Source organism: Hemiscyllium ocellatum, chromosome 3, assembly GCF_020745735.1.
Source record: "Hemiscyllium ocellatum isolate sHemOce1 chromosome 3, sHemOce1.pat.X.cur, whole genome shotgun sequence".
NCBI classification, from domain to species: Eukaryota; Metazoa; Chordata; class Chondrichthyes; order Orectolobiformes; family Hemiscylliidae; genus Hemiscyllium; species Hemiscyllium ocellatum.
Window position 1 is genome coordinate 22703488 of NC_083403.1, and position 24804 is coordinate 22728291.

A 24804-nucleotide genomic window follows, 5' to 3' on the forward strand; every position below is an offset into this window, starting at 1 on the left:
CTAGAGCATGAGACCTACATCCTTCTCTCTTAACTCCCACCCACTACAGTATCCACAGAATTGCTATCTGGCCAACTTCCCTGCCTAGCTCTGAGTTAACTGAGAATGTAAATGGTTACCTCTTCTCAAAAATCAGCTCCTCAAATCATACATTATCGATCCATTTCCCTTGCAAAATAGTGTCCTACCTCTAATCCTCTTTTTCATTCCGAAGTTCTTGAACATGTCAGGCTCCCTTCAATGTATTCCTCACACAATTCCAATCAGGTTTCCAAATCTGCCAGTGTTGAAAGCACTCGAATTAAAGTCACAAACGACACCATGTGACTGATGCATTAGCCCTCTTCAATCTCATTGACCTGTGGAGGCACCGAAACAATTATCTACACTGTACTGCTTCAAATCTTCCAGAAAATTCCAGGCAGCAAAACTGAACTGAATTTGAGGAAAGATGATGGGGACATAGAATTAATTGGATAATTCTTTCCATGGCTTGGCATATACACATTGAGCTGAGACCCACATTTTGTCTTAGAGTGTTCTATTGTTTTTCTCTGTAGTCATTATGGGTTTTATTTGATTCCTTTCTTAACTTCTGGCAGCTTGAAGTCAATGGAAATCTGGAAAAATTTCTGGCTGCAACAGGCTGCTCCTTTTTGAGGTGTCTTAGGTGTTGGAGGTGATTTCCTCAAATTCCAGGAGCAGCAATTACTGTTTTATATGCTGTTGCAATTGTTTAAGAACTTTAGAGAAAAAGAAGTCAAAACAACAGCACTTTTAAAAGGGAGAAAGACAGACAAAGAGGCAGCAAGCATATGGTCTATAAGGGAGAGAGAGAAGAAACCGACATGCTGACACTGTAGTGAATCTGCGCAGTTACTGCCTTTGCTGTTTGAATTCATGTACCGCTGAACATCAGAGTGCGTCTAGGAAAACCTACAAACAGAGAAATTCACAATTGATCTTGGAGGAACCTGTTTGGGAGAGGTCACAGCACTGAAACAGATAACTAAATAATGTTAAGTATAGCCTTGCTGTGAATCTATGTTGCGAAGTAGAGTGGGTTCTTGCCTGATTAAATGTTTTTGTTGAGATCTGTCTCTTGATTAATTTTTTTAAATGTAAGCCATAAGTATTAAGTTAGCCAGGAGCAGTGTTTCATGGAGCATTAAGACAATGCTATTTTCTGGGTCTATAGATTGGAAGGAGCAAAATGGCCTTTAATGGAGTAATGTGCTCTTCTTGTCGGATATGTGAGTTTTGGAAGAGTTTAAGGATTACTGAGGATTATACCTGCAATAAGTGTCATTGGTTGCAATACCTGTCAGATCAAATAGATAGGTTGGAGTGACAGTTAGAGGCAATGAAGAATTTACAAGTGCTAGGGGGGGTGATAGGAAAGGAGAAAAGCCACAGATATAGTCAGGTGGATGGGTTAACTCTGAGAAAGGTAGATGGGTAGTATAGGAGTCTTCTGTGGCTATCCCCATTTCAAAAAAATATGCTGCTTTGAAAAATGTAACAGGGGATGGACTTTCAGGGGAATGTAGCATGAACGAGGAGAAAGTGAGGTCTGCAGATGCTGGAGATCAGAGCTGAAAATGTGTTGCTGGAAAAGTGCAGCAGGTCAGGCAGCATCCAAGGAACAGGAAATTCGACGTTTCGGGCATAAGCCCTTCATCAGGAATGAAGGGCTTATGCCCGAAACGTCAAATTTCCTGTTCCTTGGATGTTGCCTGACCTGCTGCGCTTTTCCAGCAACACATTTTCAGCAATGTAGCATGAACACCAAGTTTCTGGTATCAAGACAGGCTCTAATGTAATTAAGGGTACGTCAGGTTCCAAGAGATCAATTGTGTTAAGGGAGTCTCTAGTCAAGGGCACAGACAGGCAGCAGTAAAAAATCACAATGGTATTTTGCCTCCCTGGTGCCAAGATCAAGGATGTCTCAAAAAGTGTGCAGAATGTTCTTAAAGAGGAGAGTTACCAGCCAGAGGTCATTGTACACATTGGTACCAACGACATAGGAAGGGAAAAGGATGAGATTCTGAAGGGCGAATATAGAAAGATAGGCAAGAATTTAAAAAGGAGATCTTTGAGGATAGTAATATCTGAATCATTTATATAAATGACAAAAAGTAGTGGACCCAGCCCCGATCCTTATGGCACTCCACTGGTCACAGGCCTCCAATCTGAAAAATAATCCTCCAAAACCACCCTCTGTCTTCTACCTTTGAGCCAATTCTGTATCCAAATGGCTAGTTCTCCCTGTATTCCATGAGAACACACCTTGCTAACCAGTCTCCCTTGGGGAACCATGTTGAACGCCTTATTGAAGTCCATATAGATCATGTCTACCGCTCTGCCCTCAGCAATTCTTTGCTACTTCTTCAAAAACCTCAATCAAGTTTGTGAGACATGATTTCCCACACACAAAGCCATGTTGACTATCTCTAATCAGTCCTTGCCTTTTCAAATTCATGTACATCCTGTCCCTCAAGATTCCCTCCAACAACTTGCCTCATTTGTCACTATCAATGATACAAAAATCTCAGCAAGGGGTCCAGCAATCATTTCCCTAGCTTCCCACAGAAGGCTACACCTGATCAGGTCCTGGGGATTTATCCATCTTTATGCATTTCAAGATATCCAGCACTTCCTCCTCTGTAATATGGACATTTTTCAAGATGTCACCATCTATTTTCCCACATTCTATATCTTCCATGTCCTTCTCAACAGTAAAAACTGATGCAAAATGCTTGTTTATTATCTCCCCCATCGCCTGCGGCTCCACACAAAGGCTGCCTTACTAATCTTTGAGGGGTCTTATTCACTCCCTAGTCACCCTTTTGTCTTTATGTACAGAGAAACCTCGATTATCCGAATATCAATTATCCAAATATTGGATTATCTGAAGGAGATCTCGAGGTCCCAATTGAAACATTACATGAAAGAGCTGTTTCAACCCTGATCATGTGTTTTGTTTGCATTGGTTAAAAATAATCTTGAGTCCCCTTTTTTCCCTCCTGATTTCCCTCTTTAGTATACTCCTACTGCCTTTATACTCCTCTAAGGATTTACTCAATCTCTCCTGTCTATGCCTTAACAATGCTTCCTTCTTTTTCTTAAGCAAAACCCTCAATTTCTCTAGTTATCCAGCATTCCCTACACCTACAAGCATTTCCTTTCACCCTGACAGGAATAAACTGTCTCTACATTCTCGTTACCTCATTTCTGAAGGCTTCCCATTTTCCAGCCATCCTTTGAACTGTGCACCTCTGCACCTAATCAGCTTTTGAAAGTTCTTGCCTAATACCATCAACATTGGCCTTTCTCCAATTTAGAACTCGATGTTGATGCCATGCAGTTGGAGGGTCCCAAGATGGGAGTTGAGGCGTTCTTCCTCTAGGCATTGGGTGGCTTGGATCTGGTTGTGGAGGAGGCCCAGGACTTGCTTGTCCTTGGCGGAGTGGGAGGGGGGCTTGATGTGGTCGGCCGCAGGGCGGTGGGGTTGTTTGGTGCATGTGTCCCAGAGATGTTCCCTGAAATGTTCTGCGAGTTGGCATCCTGCCTACCCACTGTAGAGGAGACCATATTGTGAGTAACAGACACAGTAGATGAGGCATTTGGATGCACAGGAAAATGGGGCCTAGGACAGAAGTGAGGGGGGAGATGAGGGCATAGGTTTTACACCTCTTGCAGCCACAGGGGAAGGTGCCAGGAGTGGATGGTAGATTGGTGGGGGACGTGGACCTAGCAATGGAGTTGCAGAGGGAATGGTCTTTGCAAAATGCTGATAGGGATGGGAAGGGAAATGGATCTCAGGTGAAGGAGTCTAACTGCATGTAGCGGAAATGGTGGAGAATAATGCTCTGTATATGGGGTGGAAGGTGAGAACTGTGGGGGGGGGGGGCGCTCTATCTTTGTTGCAGTTGGAGGGGTGAGGTTCAAGGGTAGAGGTGTGGTAAGTGGAGAACATGCACTGAAGGGCAACATTGACCACATAGGAGGGGAAATTTTGGTCCTTGAAATAGGAGGCCATTTGAAATATCCTGGAGTGGAATTGCTCTTCCTGGGGACAGATACAGCAAATTGGGAGTAAGGGATAGCATTTGTACAGGAGACGGGGATGGGAGGAGGTACACTCCAGCGAGTCGGTGGGTTTGAAGTAGAGGTCTGTGCTGAGTCGGTTTCCGGAGATGGAGACTGTGAGTTTCAGGAAGAGGTTTCCAAGATGGTCCAGCTGAATTTGAGGTCGGGGTGGAAGGTTAAAAATCACACAACACCAGGTTATAGTCCAACAGGTTTAATTGGAAGCACACTAGCTTTCGGAGCAACGCTCCTTCATCAGGTGATGGGGTGGAAGGTGTTTGTGAACTTTATGAACTGTTCACCAATCACAAGTCATCGATGTAGCGTGGAAAAGGTGGGGAACGGTGGCAATGGAACTGTGGAAGATGTACTGTTCCATGTATCCGAGAAAAAGGCAGGCATAGCTGCGGCCCATGACAATCGCTTTGGTCTGAAGGAAGTGGGAGGATTCGAAGGAGGCATTGTTAAGAGTGAGGATCAGTTCCACCAATCAAATGGTTGGTGGTTAACCTGGTCCAACCAAGGAGCCCTGGCGGACAGAGATACACAGGAATGTTTCCCTCCTCCTGGTTTTGTCGCTGACATCCAGAGGTCAACCTCTTCTGGGACAAAAAGATGCACTGGGTCACTGCGCAGGTTCTGAGTCTCCATATTGAGGAGGGCTGTCAGTCGCTGGTGTGTATCCGCACCCAGGTCGCAATGCTCCGCCTTCAGACCTTGCAGTGATACTTTTACATTGAGCTCCTCCTAATGGGTGCGCCCTGGTGACGTATCTTTTCCCCCCAAGTTTGCAACCGCAATTACGACACGCAGCTCCTGCTCATCGACTGTGATGGTTTGGAGGTCGCCCTCAAGACGCTGCCTGTCTTTTACCAAGACCTGATCACTGTCTGGAACATGGTCGAATCGCGTCGCACCTACCCCCCTGGCTGGAGTAGCAACTGTCATCATGGATTCATTGCTCAGGTATCTGCACCTCTGTACTCGCGGGTTCGAGTGGCTGTCGGAGGGGACGGCCGTGGTGGAGAGGGTGACCAGGGTCAGGGACGTGCTGGGTCCCTGGGCTAGACGCTGCCGCAGGACATAGCGAGCAGGGCAGCGGTAGACGTCCGGTACGTGGCCAACGCCCTCCGATGCCTTAAAACACCGGCGCTCGGACCCGACATAGTGCACCAGTTGGAGGATGCTCAGGCGTGCGGTGGAATCCTGTCTACGCTCACCCCAGCACGGACGAAATTCCACATTGGCCCCAAGGTCCCATATTTCCCACGGGAGCATGTGCCCCACAGTCTGAGCTGCATCCCGAATTTTAGTTTTGTCCCTTTTAAGGACGTAAAAAGGCAGGCCCGATATCGACTGCTGCTGCACACCGTCCACCTCTTTTCCCTCATCCACTGTCCGGACATGCCTTGGCGTGCCTATTTGCCACCGGGCGGTGGGGATCCCCAGTGGAGGGCTCTCTACGTGGGAGTCCTCCCCCTTTCTCTCGGGGATCTGGGGTGGAGGGGGCTGCATGCAGCGGTCCCCTGCAACAGCAGATTGTGGTGGTTGGCGGACTCCCAGCCCAACTGCTTGTTCTGTGGCGCTGTGGAGTCTGTGGACCACGTGTATATTGGGTGTGGGCATTTGCACTCCCTTTTTGATTTTCTCAAAAACTTCTCCTCTGCTTTGGTTGCACTTCAGTCTCACGCTCCTGATCTTCGGGCACCCGGTACGGAGGAGGGAGGGCAGGTCTGAAAACCTCCTCATTTGTCTGCTCCTGAGCATGGCCAAACTAGCCATAAACAGGTCCAGGCAGTGGGCTGTGGAGGGGGTCGTTAGGGCCGACTGCCTGCCCCTCTTCCGCGGTTACATTAGACCCCGGGTGTCCTTGGAGAAGGAGCACGCGGTGGCCACCAACACCCTGGAGTTGTTCAGGGAGAGGTGGGCGCCACAGGGAGTGGAGTGTGTAATTTCCACCTCCAACTCTATTTTGATTTAATCCCTGCCCTCCCCTTCACTGTTTGATGACACAGCATTGCCCTTTGATGTGAAGGGCACTGCTTGTCACTGGCCACTTGGGTGTTTTTCTATCTTCCTGGTGGTGGAATTTGAGTAAAGATTCATGCACCTTGTGTCTCGCTGTGTCTCACACCAGTACACACACAACATGGGTGCTGGGGAAAAAATAAGCACTGTGGCAGTTAGGTGGTAATGTGGGGGTAGGGGAATAAAAAAATAAGCAGGAGTGTCAGGCATCCTGTCCACTCTGAGAGCAGGCTAAAAAAAAACAGGAATGTTCAGGAATCCGCACCTCCACACTTGCGAGTTCGAGTGACTGTCAGAGGGGAGGGCCGTGGCAATGAGGGTGACCAGTGTCGGGGTCATGCTGGGTGCCGGGGGCCTGGGCTGGACGCTGCCGCAGGATATAGCGAGCAGGGCAGCGGTAGACGCACCGTAAGTGGCCACTGCCAATCGACGCCTTAAAACGGCGGTGCTCGGACCCGACATAGTGCACCAGTTAGAATCTCGTCTGCGCTCACCCCATGCCCGGACGGAATTTCACATTGGCCCCAAGGTCCCGTACCTCTCGCGAGAGCCTGGGCCCCACAACCTAAGCCGTCTCCTGAATTTTAGTTTTGTCCCTTTTAAGGATGTAAAAAGGTGGGCCCTGTATTGACTGCTGCTGCACACCGTCCATTTCTTCTCCCTCATGCACTGTCCGGACATGCCTTGGCGTGTTCATTTGTGCCCGGGCAGTGGAGAGCCTGGGAGTCTCTGGAAAAGGAGCACGCGGTGTCCACCAACACCCTGGAGTTGTTCACCATCCAACTCTATTTTGATTCAATTTCTGCCCAACCCTTCACTGTTTGATCACACGGCATTGCCCTTTGATGTGAAGGGCACCGCTTGTCACTGGCCACTCGGGTGTTTCTTTACTTCCTGGTGGTGGAACTTTGAATAAAGATTCATGCAGCTTGTGTCTTTAACTGTGTCTCCTACCCGCACACACACAACATGGGTACTGGGGGAAAAATAAGCACTACCGCAGTTAGGCGGTAGTGTGGGGGTAAAAAACAGCGAGTAAAGAAAAAAAGAAAGAAAAAAATAAACAGGAATGTTCAGGAATCTGCACCTCTGTACTCGCGGGTTCAGGTGGCTGTCAGAGGGAATGGCTGTGGCAGGGTCGAGGACGTGTTGGGTGGCGGGGGCCTGGGCTGGATGTTGCTGCAGGACATAGCGAGCAGGGCAGCAGTGGACATCCGGTACATGGCCACCACCATCTGACGCCTTAAAACAGCAGTGCTTGGACCCGACGTAGTGCACCAGTTGGAGGACGCTCAGGTGTGCAGTGGAATCCCGTCTGCGCTTACCCCTGCCCAGACAGAATGTCACATTGGCCCCAAGGTCCCGTACTTTCGCTGGAAAACTGGGCCCCACAACCTGGGCTGCATCTGGAATTTTAATTTTGTCCCTTTTAAGGACGTAAAAAGACGGGCCCTGTATAGACTGCTGCTGCACACAGTCCATATCTTCTCCCTCATCCACCGTCCGGACATGCCTTGGCATGCCCATCTGCCACCGGGCGGTGGGGATCCCCAGTGGAGGGCTCTCTACGTGGGAGTCCTCCCCCTTTCTCTTGGGGTGGAGGGTGCTGCACGCAGCAGTCCCCTGCAACCACAGATTGCAGTGGTTCGCGGACTCCCAGTCCAACTGCTTGTTCTGTGGATTCCATGGCCCATGTGTATATTGGGTGTGGACGTTTGCACTCCCTTTTTGATTTCCTCAAAAACCTCCTTCCTTGTTTTTGGTTGCACTTCAGTCCCATGCTCCTGATCTTTGTGCACCCGGTACAGAGGAGGGAGGGCAGGTCTGAAGACCTCCTAGTGGGTCAGCTCCTGGGCCTGGCCAAACTGGCCATAAACCGGTCCAGGCAGCGGGCCGAGGAGGGGGTCGTGAGGGCCGACTGCCTGCCTCTCTTCCGCTATTACGTTAGAGCCCGCGTGTCTCTGGAGAAGGAGCACACGGTGTCCACCAACACCCTGGAGTTGTTCAGAGAGAGGTGGGCGCCGCAGGGAGCGGAGTGCATTATTTCCCCCTCCAACCCTATTTTGATTTAGTCCCTGCCCTCCCCTTCACTGTTTGATCACACAGCATTGCCCTTTGATGTGAAGGGCACTGCTCGTCACTGGCCACTTGGGTGTTTCCTTTCTTCCTGGTGGTGAAAATGTGAATAAAGATTTGTGTACCTTGTGTCTCTCACTGTGTCTTACACCTGCACACACACACCATGGGTGCTGGGGAAAAATTAAGCACTACCGCAGTTAGGCGGTAGTGTGGGGGTTAAAAAAGGGGAAAAAGAAGAAAAAAAAGAAATGTTCTGCTCCTGGGCCTGGCTAGGTTGGCCATAAACAGGTCCAGGCAGCGGACCGTGGAGGGGGTTGTTGGGGCCAATTGCCTGCTCCTCTTCTGTGGTTATGTCAGAGCCCAGGTGTCCATGGAGAAGGAGCATGCAGTGTCCACCAACACCCTTGAGGTTTTCAGGGAATGGTGGGCACCGCAGAGAGTGGAGTGTATTATTTCCCTGTCCAACTCTGTTTTGATATAATCCCTGCCCTCCCTTTCACTCAGCATCGCTCTTTGAGAACGGCACTACTTGTCACTGGCCACTCAGATGTTTCCTGGTGGTGGAATATAGATCCACACTTGTTGTTTTTCACTGTGCCTGACACCTGCACACACGACATGGGTACTGGGGAAAATAAGCACTACTGCTACGAGGTGGTAGTGTGGGGGAAGATAAAAAAGAAAAAATTTAAAAACACAGGAATGTTGCCACTCTGGTGTTTCCTTCCTTCCTGGTGGTGGAATATAAATAAAGATTTATGTGCTTGTTGTCTTTCACTGTGTCCTGCACCTACACATATGTGACATGGGTGCTGGGTAAAAATAAGCACTACCGCTGTTAGTGAGGGGGAAAAGAAAAAGAGAAAAAAACAGAAGTAACAGAGGGAAAAAAAATTGAACAGGAGTGCCAGAGATTCCGTTCACTCTGAAAAAAGGAGAAAAAACTGGAATGCTGGGAGGGGGGGTGCCTTTGAGTGGCCGGGAGGCGGGAAGGATGGGTGGTTTGCTGGGTTGCCAGGGATGTCTATGTTATATGCATCGTTTTATTCTTCGGTTTATTGGACTGTCTGTATGTGATTGCATTTACTGTTATTTTCTTGATAATGCAAGATGAGACTCAAGTCTGTCCTCGCTTCCCTGCAAACTGGTTGTATGGTAGCGTTTGGGGTCTGGCCTTGCCATCCCTTTGGGTAAAAAATGAGGTCTGCAGATGCTGGAGATCACAGCTGAAAACGTGTTGCTGGTTAAAGCACAGCAGGTTAGGCAGCATCCAAGGAATAGGAAATTCGACATTTCGGGCATAAGCCCTTCATCAGGAAGGGCTTATGCCCGAAACGTCGAATTTCCTATTCCTTGGATGCTGCCTAACCTGCTGTGCTTTAACCAGCAACACATTTTCAGCTTGCCATCCCTTTCCCCTGTAATTGCTGTTTCGTGTTTACGGCTGTTAATGTGAATTGTTTGTGAGTAACTTGTGCTGTTTAATTTAAAAAAACAGTAAAGAGGAATTTCAGGGGCATGGGGGCAAACTGGCTTTCAGTGACCAGAAGGTGGGAGGGACAATGGTATGCTGGGTTGCCAGGGGTGTCTGTGTTATATACACTGTTTTATTATTCGCTTTATCAGACTGCCTGTATGTGATTGTATTTATTGTTTCCTTTTTGATAATAAGAAGGTGGGATTTGAGGTTTGTCCTCTTTTCCCTGTGAACTAGTTGTATGGTGGGGCTTGGGTCTGGCTTCGCCGCCCCTTTCCCCTGTGAATTGATGCACCTTGTAAACTGCTGTTCATTGTTAATTGTTTGTTTATAACTTGTACTGTTCAATAAATTTTTTTAAAAACCAGGACTGTTGGCCTCATTTGGCTTTGCTTGTTAATAGTCCACTGGTCACATGGGTGTTTTTATTTAGTCTGGTGGTGGAAGTATAGAATAAACAGGAGTATCAGAGGTTGTAGGTAAAAAGCAAAAGAACTGCACGTTATAAATCAGAAAGAGAAATCAGAGTTTATGTTTCAGGTGCAGTGACCCTTCCTCAGAACTGCACCTCAATTCTGAGGGTCACCGTACCCAAAAATGTTAACTCTGATTTCTCTGCATAGGCACTGCCAGACCAGCTGAGCTTTTTCAGCAACTTCTGTTTTTGTGTCAGAGATTCTGTTCACTCAGAGCTGGTTCTGAGAAAGGTGGACCAGCGTCACGTACTATGCACATGTAAATAGAGGGCGACTTGGCGACAGAATACCAGCCTCTATGGAGTTATTATTTTTGTAATCACCTCTACCACGTTCTCTGGCACCTCATTGCATATATGCACCTGTCTCTGCGTGAAAAGATTTTCCTCGGGTCCCATTTAAATCTTACTCCTCCTCTTCTCTTAAACCTATGCCCTCCAGTTTGGACTCCCATGCCCTGGGGGAAAAAGTCTTTACTATCCACTTTACCCAGGCCTCTTGTGATTTTATAATCCTCGATTAAAAGTCAAACTGAAAGAAAAAGAGAAAGAAAGAACAATAAACAAGAGCATCAGACATCCTGTTCACTCAGAGTTGACTTTGACGAAGCCAGACTAGTGTCAAATGCTATGCATGAGTAAATAAAGTGTGAATTGGTGACAGGATACAGGCCTCTGTGGAGTTATTTCAAGCAGCACTCTTAGTTGACTTTGCCAAGGGGAGATGGCAGGTTTGGTGGTGGCAATGTCATTGATCTAGTGATCCAGAGCCCCAGGTTAATGTCCTGGGTACACAGTTTCAAAACTGTCGATGGTGAAATTGGAGTTCAGTTAAAATTTAAATTGAATGCATTTTTTTAAAATTCTGGAATTAAAACAACAAGCCTAATGTATCATTGGATGACGCCTGCAGACCACTGGAGAAAAGTATGATAGCAAAATCTTACTGTTTTGGGACAGAAAACATTCTACGTTTGGTCACAGACAACTGATTGATTGAGCTGCTTACCATGATTCCTTTTTTAAATTAGTTCTCCCATGCTTCGCACACTCCCTCTGATTGTACATCTACGAATGGTTGTCTCAAGTTGAGTAGACAAAATGCACCAAGGCAATTTTCAGCACACTATACCCAGAACAGTAGTTCAGCATGCAATCTAACGATTCAGTGGAGTGCTGATGGAATGCAGCTTTATAGGCAGAAATCCATTAACTTAGGGTGCAGTGGTTAGCACTGCTGCCTCACAGCACTGGGGACCCAGGTGTGATTCCAGCCTTGGGCAACTGTCTGTGTCGAGTTTGAAACACTCCCCGTGTCTGCGGGGGTTTCCTCCAGGTGTTCCTAATTCCTCCCACAGTTCAAAGGTGTGCAGGTCAGGTGAGTAGGGCAGAAGTGGTCAGGTCCGCACGCCCCCAACAACCCTCCTGGCACCTTCCCCTGCCACCGCAGGAATTGCAAAATCTACGCTCACATCTGCCCCCACCCCCCCCCCCCCCCCCCCCCACCTCACCTCCACCCAAGGCCCCAAACGTGCCTTCCAGATCCAAAGTTTCACCTGCACATCCACCAATGTCATTTATTGTATCCGTTGCTCCTGATGCAGTCTCCTCAACAATGGGAGACTGGACGTCTCCTCACAGAGCACTTTAGGGAACATCTCTGGGACACCAGCACCAATCAATCCCACCACCCCGTGGCCCAACATTTCAACTCCCCCTCCCACTCTGCTGAAGACATGCAGGTCCTGGGCCTCATCCACCATCACTGCCTCACCACCTGGAGGAAGAACGCCTCACCTTCCGTCTCGGAACACTTCAACCCCAGGGCATCAATGTGGACTTCACCAGTTTCCTCCTTTCCCTTCCCCTCACCTTACCCCAGTTCCAAACTTCCAGCTCAGCACCATCCTCATAACTTGTCCTACCTGCCAATCTTCCTTCCTAACTATTCGCTCCATCCTCCTCTCTGACCTATCATCCCCCCTCCATCCATCTACTATACTCTTGGCTACCTTCTCCCCAGCCCCACCCCCTTCCCATTTATCTCTCCACCCTGGAGGCTCCGTGTCTTCATTCCTGATGAAGGGCTTTTGCCTGAAACATCGATTTTCCTGCTCCTTAGATGCTGCTGTGCTTTTCCAGCACCATTGTAATCTAGGTCAGGTGAATTGGCCGTGCTAAATTGCCCATAGTGTTAGGTGCATTAGTCCAGAAGGAAATGGGTCTGGGTGGGTTACTCTTCGGAGGGTCGGTGCGGATGTTGTGGGACGAAGGGCCTGTTTCCACATTGTAGGGAATCTAATCCAATCTAAAAACGTTAAACTTAGGCACAGTCTGCTTGATCAAGCGGACAAGGATTCCACAGCACAATTCTATGAAAACTAGCAGAAATCTCTCCCCGTTCCAGCTGACATCTATTCCTTACTAACAACAATGAAAAAGCCTCAATTTGCTTTTCATGGCATCTTGCTGTATATAAATTGACGCCTGTATCAACTGGCATAACAACTATGACTACACTTCAACAGTAACTCACTGACTAAATGATTTGCGAAGTCTCGGGGAGCTTGAAGATGGCAGTTCTTTCTTTGTTTCTTTCTAATCACCGCTGGTTGAGGTTGAGCGTTAACTGGCAGATGAAACCATAGGGTTAAGAGACTCAGCAACCTTCACCATGGTGCAGACTTTTGCAGCAATTGCCGTCCTTGCCCTGGTAAATCAAAATCTCAAGATCAGATTTGTTTGTTGGAAAATATTTTGGTTTTAAGGAAGGCTTTAGTGTTAAATATAGTAAAATCTACAGCTCTCAAATATTTACTTCCTACTTACTCCAAAGAATTTATAAACTGGTCCTCATATCTAATCATTAAAATCACCAGATAGTCTTTAATTAGCACTGTTTATTAAGTTCCATGTGTTACAAATGAAATCGACTGACCAAGCCTGATTAACCTGATAAGCTTAAAATCTTATTCTTAGAAGCAAGGCAGGTGATGCATTTAATCCAAAGGCTCTGTGTCGCGAAGCTGGTGAACAAGGGTTTCAGCACATTTAAAAAAAAGATAGAGACCCCTGAATCAGCCTGGTCACTGGAATGGTTTTATTATGTTTTAAAGAAGGACCGAAGTCTCGAAGATCTGTCAAATTCCAAACTTTCAGGTGGCCGTGAATGATGATTGAAGTCAAACCAAGCAAGAGCATCTGGAGGTGACAGGACGAGCTGCTGCATAGTGCTGACATTTCTGTGCCGATCGGGTTGAGGTTGTCGGCTTTGAAAGCAGCAATGGGGTGTGCGCCATCTCACAGTGAAATAATCCAACACCTTGCAAAAAACACCTTGAGGCCTCTGAAGAAATCCGCAGCCCAAGGGTTGGCAGATAGGACACACACTGAGACCCAAACCCACTCGGTCAGTGGAGGGTCAGGCAACTCTGACAGCGACTCCTTTGAGAATGGTCAGGAAAATGCCATCCAGCTGAGAGGTGAAGAGGACCAGCATAACACAGAAAGGAGCTATTGCCAGAGCCTGCCTGACTTGGCAGTGCCTGCTCGATCACCCAAACTTTACAATGGAGAAACAAAGAGAGAAGAATTGGCAGCTGGTACCAAGGTGGCAGTGCCAGAGGTTCCAGTTTCACAGAAGTATGTACCTTGGGAATTTGCTGATCAGAAACAGCACTCACAAAGCGATAGCAACTCAGCTCAGCAACCCAGGAGAAGCAGGAAACAAAAATGTCGTCAGGCCCCCAAGCAGGTCAAGAGCACCAAACAGAGGGAAAAGAGTCGTTCTCAATCAGTGGATGAAGAGAAAGTAGATTTTCCCAGCTCCATGGTTAATGCCCACCAAGTCGTGTATGCTTACCTTAACCCCAGCCTTTCCAAATACGATGCAGTTTTGCGTTTAATTGAGCAGGCCGCACAGACTCAATTCATCCTCCAGCAGATGGTGAGCTTCCAGACACTGCGCTTCGAGGAGGTAAACTGCATCCTACGGGAAATAGCTGGTGAAGGTGAGAGGCTAGTGAAGGATGTTGGAGCACAGCTCGCGTGGCCTGCTGGAATAGGAGCCCCACAAGACCAGCCCGATCTCCTGCAACAACTGCTGTTGTACACTGTCAACAAGATGCAGGCAACCAATGGGACAGTGACCTCCCTGACGACCTCAGCCCTGCAGGAAGCATGCAGATACCTGCATTCAGCCACGGACACTTTCCAGAACAGATTAATGGTAAAACAGGGAGTGGATGAGCGGTTGCAAAAAATGATAGTTCAATTGGAGGCCTGCGCAAGGCAACAACCTCACAGCAAACCCAGGGACACAGCCCTTCATTCAGAGGATAGTGGCATTGGAGGAGATACTGATTCCATGAAAGAATACTGGAACCCTGAGAAATGTGGACGGTGTACAAGTTCAGATTCCAATGCACATCTCTTAAGCAGAGATGCTCATCAGCACCCTTCATGTATACAAGAAACCCTTTCTCACGTAACAGTCTGTACTTCAAAATCATATGATACTGCAGTCGATCATCAATTTAAAGGCAACTTTTACTCAACTCATGAGGAGAAAGTATCATCCTCTGTGTCAGTCAGTACATCTCAATATGCACAAATCCAGAATAGATCATTCGGCTCTTTTGAGTCACTAACAAGCACTGAGTGTGAGGCCCTTATTCGGACAGAGTCAATGGATTTCTGCTCCCTGGGTGAAGATGAAGAAGAAGAAACTATTTCAGACATAATTGTCAATGGGACACCCCAACGGCCCTGGTCATCCCCTCCAGAAAGTGAAGCTCTGCGGTCTATTCCAAAAAGGATGGACATCCCAGAGAATGAAGAAATGACCATTAAGATGAAAGACGCCATTAGTGGCAAAATCCAGTTCGTCCCAATCAACCCGGGGTCAAATGCTTGGTCAGATGAAGAGGGCAAATTGCGTCCAGTCAGACCAAGTACTGCCAAGGGTGGCAAAACTCGTGTTGTCAAAAAGCGGCGATCAAAGTCCGCTGAGTCACTCAAAAGCAAGGCAGAGGACCCAACCCTGCTGGAGCTTCAGAGAACCCAAAAGGATCTGAGCAGGCGGCTGGAGAAGATGCTGCAGCCCAAAAGTGAAAACAGCAAAGGAGGCCTTGAACAGAGGAAGATGCCAGCAATGCCAAAGCTGCCAACCAGTCTGCCTGGCACAGGCCAGACAGTGCCTAGCAACAAGCTGAAAGCCTCCCTCCACAGCAACTTCAGTATTCTGCCCAGTCAAGAGAAAATGCACCTCAGGAAAATCCCTGCTGGGTCATGCTACCAGACCCAGACCCAAAACCAAACTGAGACTCAAAGCCAGGCGCTGCAGACACAGAATCAGAACCACACCCAGGCCCAGGCCCAAGACCAAATCCAGAACCATGCTCACATGCAGTCTGAGGACCAAGCTCAGGATCAGAGCCAGGAGTCCCAGACCCAGACCCAGACTGTGGCTCAGGTTCTTGCTGAAGAAAAGCAAGTGGCTTCCTGTCCTACTGCCATTCGCAAGCAGCGGACAGGAGTGCAGGAACTGATTACCACCTTCAGCCAGAGAAGTGCTGGCCTAACAACCAGCGATGCTCCTCTCCCTCCCCCGACTCTCGGGCTGGGACAGGCCCCGGCCCCAGCAGGAACCGGTGGGAGAGGTCCCTTCACCAGCGGCTCCCGCAAGCTGCAGGCTGGCGACCAACCCTGGCCACAATACAAAATCATTAACCTCCGTTACGCTGGGGCCTCTTGCAGCCCCCAGGAAAACAGAACGACCGAGTGCTCTCCCAAGCCCAGCAGACCAGGGCCCTCCACTGGGAAAGAGGCCGAGGCCAATTCATCCATCGATGAAGCAGCAGCTCCAGCCAAACTCTCCCAACACTTCTCCTCCTCCCAATCCTGCCGGGCCGCACCGGGAAGCCCAGCTCCCAATCCTTCAACCCCCACCTCGAGGAAGGCCTTCCTCACCACCACCCTGCCGTCCCGAAATCTCTACCTACCGGCAGGTTACACCACACCCTCTGCCTCCGGAAAGAGATGGCCAAACATGATCAGGGGCTCCGAGCAGCCGAACCTACCCGCCGCTCAGGACGAACTGAGCTCCCTGGTTAGCCCTCCTCCTGTGTCCATTAAACCGCCTGGCCTCGCGACAGGCATTCTCCCGCCCAGCCTTGTGATGGGCACTCTCCCGCCCGGACGCCCGATCCATCACCAACCGCCCAGTCCCCCGGTCCATCGTCAACTGCCAAGTCCCCCGGTCCATCGTCAAACCCCGAGTCCCCCAGTCCATCGCCAACCGCCCAGTCCCCCGGTCCATCGTCAAACCCTGAGTCCCCCAGTCCATCGCCAATCGCCCAGTCCCCCGGTCCATCGTCAAACCCCGAGTCCCCCAGTCCATCGCCAATCGCCCAGTCCCCCGGTCCATCGTCAACTGCCAAGTCCCCCAGTCCGTCGCCAACTGCCGAGTCCCCCGGTCCATCGTCAAACCCCGAGTCCCCCAGACCATCGCCAACCGCCGAGTCCCCCGGTCCATCGTCAACCTCCCAGTCCCCCTGTCCGTCGCCAACTGCCCAGTCCCCCGGTCCATCGCCAACCGCCGAGTCCCCCGGTCTATCGTCAAACCCCGAGTCCCCCCGTCCATCACCAACTGCCCAGTCCCCCAGCAGTGATCAACAGCATTCCTCCGCAAAAAAGACCCCTTGACCGCCCAGAGAAACCTGGATCCAACGCCTCATCCATCTTCTGCCCGCTCTCCGACTCTATTTTTGAATCCCAGCCGCCTTCTCCACTAGTGGACAGAGTGAATACAGTAGCTCAACCGCAAAGCATCATTCCGGGGGACATCAGCCCACTCACATCTAGAGTTGCATGGAAGAATAATTTCACAGTCAGGCAACCGAGCGACAGGCCGAGAAGGTTGGCCTTGAGTGGTGTCCACCCACAACCTTTTGTGAAGAAGAATCACCTTCTTGACTTTAAATCTGGGATTCAGAACCGACTCTCTGCAACTAGTTCAGCTACAAGTGAACCCACTCTACAGAGCATTGGGTAAGCTTTGTAATGCCTTCAGTCTACACTGTACAGGATTTCCTTGATGCGCTAGTCTGCGGGATATGAAGTTGGTAGTAGGCTGGGAAAAGAAAGAAACTGCATCCATATGGCACCTATCATGATCTCAGGACGTTGTAGAATGTTTAAGAAAGAACAAGTTGTAGGCCATAGGGCTGTTTGAGCATCCAACATATTTTTTGATCAACCTGTTACACAACTCTGCATAGGGTAGGAGTGGACCTCAGGTCTCTTGGTTCAGAGGAAGGGACACTACCACTGCACCACAAGAGCCCCTTTAATAAAAGTGCGGCTACTAAGCCACCAACCCAGTCACTTGCCAAATCCTTTGATTTCCATTATACCAAAATTTTATTTGCTGCTAATTATATACTTTTGAAGTTGCACCATAGGAAATATAATGACCTACAAATAGCAATGTGGTAATGGTCAGAGAATGTGTGCCTGTTAAAATGAAATTTGCCATTTTGAGGGTGCACACCCAGACACTGATATAACTGCAGGAGTACTCCGCTCCCTTGTCATTGTCAGATTGCAGGACCACGGTTGACTAATTGAATGAGTCGTAAACTTGCTGGATGGGATTACTTACAAATTTAAGAAAGAAGCTGAGTTCTCAGCCTACTCCTGGTCCTGGCCATTCATAAGTTTAAGCAGCGGACTATGGATGATTCAAGATTTTAGATGTCCTGCCTGTCTTTTGTGACTATGTTCCTGCTCAGGCGTCCTTGGAGTGGGAGCATAACAGTGTCCAGCAGTACCCATGAAGTCTTTTGGGGTGAGTGGTCACAACAAGGGCTGGAGTGTATCATCTTCCCCATCCAACACTATTTTATGAGCAAGTTTTGTTATTTGTTGAAAACATAAGATCTAGGTTCTTCCGTAGCACTCACCCAGCAGTCACCTTGCAATGGTACAACAGTATAGTGTACATGATGGGTCACTTCTAATTTGGGCTTATGCCCAAAACATCGATTGTCCTGCTCCTCGGATGCTGCCTGACCTGCTGCACTTTTCCAGCACCACACTTTTCAACAATGCCACTGTCAATGACTCGTCTTAATGCTTCTTTAGAAAAATTCAGTCAACTTAGGTATAACTTTCTATTCACAATCCCTGCTGACTGTTTTTGATCAATTTAGGCCTTCTATATGACAATTAACACTGCATCTCAAAGTTTTTACCAATAATTCACTCACCAGTGGAAATTAGGTTGACTAGTTTATAACTACTTGACCTACTCTTAACTTCCATTTAGGAGTAACAGCGTGACTTTAGCTGTGCTCTAGTCTATGGTCAGAGAGGATTAGAAAATCATGGTTTGCAGTAATGACTTCAGAGGTTTTTTTTGCAATTCCATTACACTATTCAAAAAATGTTTTCCAGGTATCAGTTATTCATTCGTGAAGAAGTGCTTCCTGACAAGAGTCTTCAACTTGCCTTTTGTAGATCTTGTTTGCAAAGGCCTCAATGAGAGTGAAGCATTTAGTATTTGGCACTGCATGTTATACGGGATCTGTGACAGTGCAGATTCATCAAAACTATACCAGACTTGTAAGGGTTAAACTATAAGCTCAGTTTCAGATGAACCTGACTTGTGTTATATGTTAGAACAATAAATTAGTTGTCTCCTTTTCATCCACTCAAGACCATCAATTCTGCCAATGAAGGTAGATCCTTCAAGGAATCATACAGGTGAAATGTGGACATCAGCATAGGTTAGATTCCTTACAGTTCGGAAACAGGCCCTTCAGCCCAACCAGGCCACACCGACCCTCCGAAGAGTAACCCACCTAGACCCATTTCCCTCTGAATGATGCACCTAACACTGCGGGCGATTTAGAATGGCCAATTCACTTGACCTGCACATCTTTGGACTGTGGGAGGAAACCAGAGCACCCGGAGAAAACCCACACAGACACAAGGGGAATGTATAAACTCCACACAGACAGTCACCCAAGGTTGGAATCGAACCTGGGACCCTGGTGCTGTGAGGCAGCAGTGCCAACCACTGAGCCACTGTGCCACCCCCGATACTTAGCATTTTAATGAAATGACAATCGACTGCAGGAAATTTACCTATGCTTGGATTTTGGCATAACTGCAATGAATAATCAGAGACAAAAGGAACATGGACAGCTCAAAAGATTTAGACCTGCTGAGTACAGAAACAAACCTATAAAATGTGCAAATAAAGATACAAAAAGCTGGAAGTATATAGCATACCCAGACCTCTGTTGAGAGAGCAAGAGGGTCTCATGATTAGGATAATGACTTCTCATCAGAATGGCAGCATGCCCTTGCTCCCCCAGAGATTTTCTGTGGCTCAGTACACGTTCCAAAAGGCTGGGCCTAGCCAGCGATAGCTCATTGTAGATTTGATACTTTGCAAAGTTCACAGAGAAAACCAATCAGAATCTGGTGCCTATGAAAAAATAATAACCTTTATGTAATATCAAAAGATGTGCAGGAAGGAAGAGTAGGAAGGAGATAAAAGAATTAGTGAAGTTAATGAAATTGAAGTCATATAATGTTGGCAATAAGGAGTTACCTATTCGTGAAATTCCTCTTTGCTTTTGTTTGAATGAACTTGGTTAGAGACAAAAAAAACTGTAGATACTGGAATTCAAGGTAGACAAGCAGGAGGCTGGAAGAACACCCCAGCCAGACAGTATATTGAGTTCTCCAGCTGCTGATGCTGCCTGCCTTGCTGTGTTCTTCCAGCCTCCTGCTTGTCTACCTTTATTTGAACAAAGGCAAAGCTTTAAATAAAGTGTATAGCTTAATGACCTTAGTCAATTTCATAAAAGTTGTACTTTAATGACTATGGTTTTGTAATACTAAAAATACCTGATTACATATAATTAAATTGATCACTAATATTTAATATGACAAAAACTTAAGAAGTATTTCAATGACTGAGAGATGTGGGATGTGCTGAAATAGTAAAGGATGCTATACAAATGTAACTCCTTTCTTTGTATTGGGTCCTCATCATATTTTGTTACTGTAATATCTGCAATTTCTTTGGAAAAGGATCTCCAACTCTGCATGGGCCAAGAAAGGAAAATATTTCCATTTAACTTATTCTGTAAATATCTTCCCAGCTGCTTCCCATTATTTTTCCATGCTATCTCCCTCCACTGTCCCTCTGGACGTCCATTAAACATCTTCACCCATGCTCTGTAATAGGTAACTAAATCTAAACTATCCATGCATCATCTTATCTTCCCTCTTATTTACACTGCTTATGATATTTGCTGTTTATGACAATTCAAATATTATAATGGTATTATTGTTCCCATAAGAATCTTAAATGTGCAACTACTATCTCCACTCAGTCTTCTGTTTCCCAAACTGAACAGTCCCAGGAATTTTAGGCTGTCCTCATAACTTAGCTGGATTGAGTTGGAATTAAATGGTTGACGTTATTTCATACTGCCTCCAATGTCTGAATGTCCTTGAAAGTGTGGCATTGGAATATGCATTAGATTAATTAAACCATTAAATAAGTTGAACTGTTAAATGAAGAGCTATGAATAAGATGAAATAATTATTGAGTATTTCTGTACTGAAGGAGATGGAAGTGATGGAGAAAGTGAAGTTTAGGAAGTTGCATGGTCGTACAGAATTTGAATATTATTGAAAACCAAAGATGTTGCTGAAGCTGTCTGTTCACCAGTGGTATAAATTGTTGTGATTGTTTGAAATTTGGCATTTTTGCTTTTATCCTCAAGTCAGAAAGCTTCAACAACATGTATTGCTGTTCAGTGCCATGAAAATTCTACAAGTTCAGAATTGTCTTCTCAATGTAGCAGTTTTAGCTGTATTGTTTGATTGCTTGTCAGTGTCATCATCTTCCCACAAAGTTGACTGCCATGGATATCTATCTCTATCTCTATCTGTCCTGTGCTTTTCCTGGACATTTTATAGGCCAGCTGCATCCAATCCATTAAGTCAATCAGCTGCCTCTTCTTCTGCTTCTCTTACTTACACCTTCATTGTCTTCCACTTGCACTAATGATGTAACCAAATATTTTATCTATCTTACTTAGTGCATACTATCAAAGTTCCTTTTCACGCCAGTCATTTCTACCAGTTTCACTTACTTTTATCTTGTTGTCTATTCTCCCCAGTTTCAAATAATATTGGCTATATAAAAGCATGATACACCTAACATATTTTCTTATCCCAAGACATCCAACCCTTGCAGAATCAATACAAGGTAGTTACCAAAACATCAAATTGGGAATTCTCTCTTCAGAATGGAGTGAATGAAGAACATTCTAGAAACAGGGAGAATTGCGTCAGAGAGTCATACAGCATGGAAACAGACCCTTCGGCCCAATTAGTCCACCCCAATCAAGTTTCCCCAAACAACTATTCCCACCTACCAGTTTTGGACCATATCCCTCCAAACCTTTCCTATTCATGTATTTGTCCAAATGTCTTTTAAAGGTGGAATTTGATAACCATATGAAGGAAATGAAAAGGGAGTAAAGATAAAAGAAGAAGAATGGGAGGAGACTTGAGTGGAGCATAAACTGCTTGGGCCAAATCCTTCAGCTTAGTCACTGCTTTGGAGGAATCACTTTCATCACTGGAATTCAGATCACTTCGATGTGTCTCTTCTGAACTGTGTGTACTATCTACAAGATGCATGGCAGAAATTCACCAAAGATCTTCAGACAGCACCTTCCAAACCCATGACCATTTCCAGCTAGAAGGACAAGAGCAGCACTACCTTCAAGTTCCCCTCCAAACCACTCGCCATCCTTTCTTGGAAATGTATTACTGTTGCTTCAGTTTCACTGGGTCATAATCCTGGAATTTCCCTCCCCAATGACATTGTAGGTCAACCCACAGCAGTTAGATGACAGAAGTTCCAAAAAGATAGCTTATCACCACCATTTCAAGGGCATCTGGGAACGGGCAATAAATGCTGGTCAGCCAGCTGTGCCCACATCCCCCACAAATAAATAGAATAAAAGTGTTTTCTTTCTCTGTAAGGAGAGTTCCTGCCACAATGAATCATCTCAGCTGCTTTCCCTTTTCACTGTCCCAAGAACAACAATATTTCAAGAACAAATACTTCAAATGAGTTCTGCGTAAAGGCTGGATTTTGGAACTGTTTGATCTTCTGCATTGAGCTTAACTCCGTGGTTCATAACAATTCACCAACTGGAGACAGTTGCGAGGACAAGATAATGGAAGGAGAGTCCAGTGCTCGATATAGGGAGGGGGGAAACAGGGCAGGGAGGGGAAAGGGCAAGATACCAGGGAAAGAGGAGTCAAAGGAAAGATACCAGGGAGGGAGGGGAAGAAGCCAGGGTCAGGGAAGGGAGAATCAGGACAAAGAATAAAGGGAAGGGAGAGGGGATGAAGGCAAAGTAGTGGGGAGAGAGGGGACAAGGAAAGGTCCAGGGAAGGGAGGATCAGGACACATAAAGGGACTCAAGGTACAGGAAAGGGAGGGGATGATGGTAAAGTACATGAGAGGAAATGAAAGCAGATTACAGGGGATGGAATAGATGAAAGGGTAAAGGAAGGGATGGGCAAGGTGGAGATGTTGGAAGAGGAAACGTAGGTTGATATTCTGGGGGTGAAACATTGTGAAACCGGAGGCTGAAAGAGTCTAGCTATACAATGTAGCATGATATTCAGTGGTGAAGGAGTTAAAATCTGTCTTGTGTGATTGGTATTATCATTAGCTTCTTACACTAATCCCACTGAACTATTTTTCTTCTGTCAACAGTTTAGATGGGAACTTTGAGAAAGATGATGATCCATGGACAAGGCGTTGTATGTCAGAGATGAGAGGGGCTAGCCGATCGATCTCCCACCCAGAACTGTGTATCGTTGGCCAGGGGCTTCAATGAGCCTTCCAGACATAACAATGTGCGATTTTCAATTCTCCCTGTCCAGGATGACCTCAGATTATCTGGTTATATAGTAGCGTGACAAAAATAATCCTATCTGGCATCTACTTAGGGAAGTTGACCTATTTAAAATAATATGCACAACATATGGGAGAAGTGTGTACACGTTTTATCTTCTCAAGTGGGACTGGATGACTGTGAAATTTTGTGAATTTCTTCATTCACTATGAGAACTTCCTTGGAATAGAATTGAAATGAAACAAATGGAATGAAAATCATCTGCTGGAGATTGAAGAGACTTTTATTAGTCACACTCGAGCTCAACAATCTGCAGCATTGGTACAAAGATAAAAGAATTATGAGGATTAATTTAAGTAGAAGTAAACATTTGTCGTAGAATTCCCCTGAAAATGGAACAAATTGGGAACCTTTAGTTTGTGAAGGATCCCAAAATGCAAAACCTTACCAGTGAGAATGAGTCATCCACTGACTGTTTCTTGCAGACGCTGAAAGTCCTGGAAAGACAATCTGGTGACAAGTTTCATGATCCACTGTTCTTTCCAATGATCCAAACAATTTTTTTGTCAGCCTCTGGTATTGTCTGTAATGAAACAATGAAGGAGTACAACTGGTATGATTGGAGAGTTGGACAGATAGGTTGAATCCTCCAACCTTTTTGATGCAGAGCATTTAAAGATTTCCTCATTATTAGCCAATTTCATTAAGGATCACAGATTTTCCTTGCTTTTTCCCATTCTCTGTGGCAAACGTCCTTGGTTTCCATGTGGTTGTCAAGCCTTCATTTGGAATTGTTCCATGATGGCAATGAAGCATTGATGAATGTAGAAACAAAACCCTATTGAATACTCGATATCTTATCGCAGTAAACTCAAGCTTTTCCCTTGGCGTTTAAAAGTGCTGGTTTAATTAGCTCCAATTTGGAAGAACGATTTGATAAATCTGTTTGATTCCTCTATCAAAATCTGCTTTCAACAGAGAGCATATAAAATCTGTAGGAAGTGGGGATGTGGGGTGGGGACTAGGACAAGTTAACTGGTATCACCTTCAGAATCAGCATAAGTGAAGGCCAAGTGCCACCATACAGGATACCACCATGAGTATAGAGTGTAAAGGCAAAAATATGTCTCAGTCATAAATTTAAATGAATATTTAACCTGTCTCTATTTTGCATTATGTTCTTTAAGAAAATAAAATCTCCATCCTGTTAAATACATACTGGGAATGGAAGAATATTTAGGACTGTTGGAGAAGAGTGGTGAATGGGACTAATTGGAGAGCCCCTCCAAAGATCTGGCCTCGGCACAATGGATAAAGATAACTGAAATCACACAATGCGGCAGGCTATGATTTTTCCTTTCTCATAAAATAAAATCAAATCAAGAATTTTGTGAATGATTGAGTCAAACAGAAGTTGCCTCTCTCTCTCTGCCCCAGAACAAACAGTGACCTCCAGAAAAGGCAATTGATTAAAACTGGGATCTGATTCACTTCAGCCAAAATTATAAATGTCCACTACAATACTTATAGCTGCAGAATTAGGTGTGAGCATTTGAAAGATCAGCAATCTGCCCAAATCATGGTTAATTAATGAAGGAGTGTCTGGCATAGAAACCCAAGTGCAGGAAATTATAAAAGAGCCTTTCCTGCTCTTACTTGAAAAACCACCCACAAATAAGATTTAT

The 24804-nt window shown here is 46.4% G+C and overlaps 1 protein-coding gene across 1 annotated transcript; it reads left to right on the plus strand.

Moving 5' to 3' along the window:
* Window positions 1–13434: 13434 nt before the first annotated feature.
* LOC132835137 (photoreceptor cilium actin regulator-like) lies at window positions 13435–23101 on the plus strand. The gene is made up of 2 exons (XM_060854461.1): window positions 13435–17201; window positions 22978–23101. The coding sequence occupies exons 1-2, from the start codon at window positions 13435–13437 to the stop codon at window positions 23099–23101; spliced, it is 3891 nt and encodes a 1296-aa protein (XP_060710444.1).
* Window positions 23102–24804: the final 1703 nt, after the last annotated feature.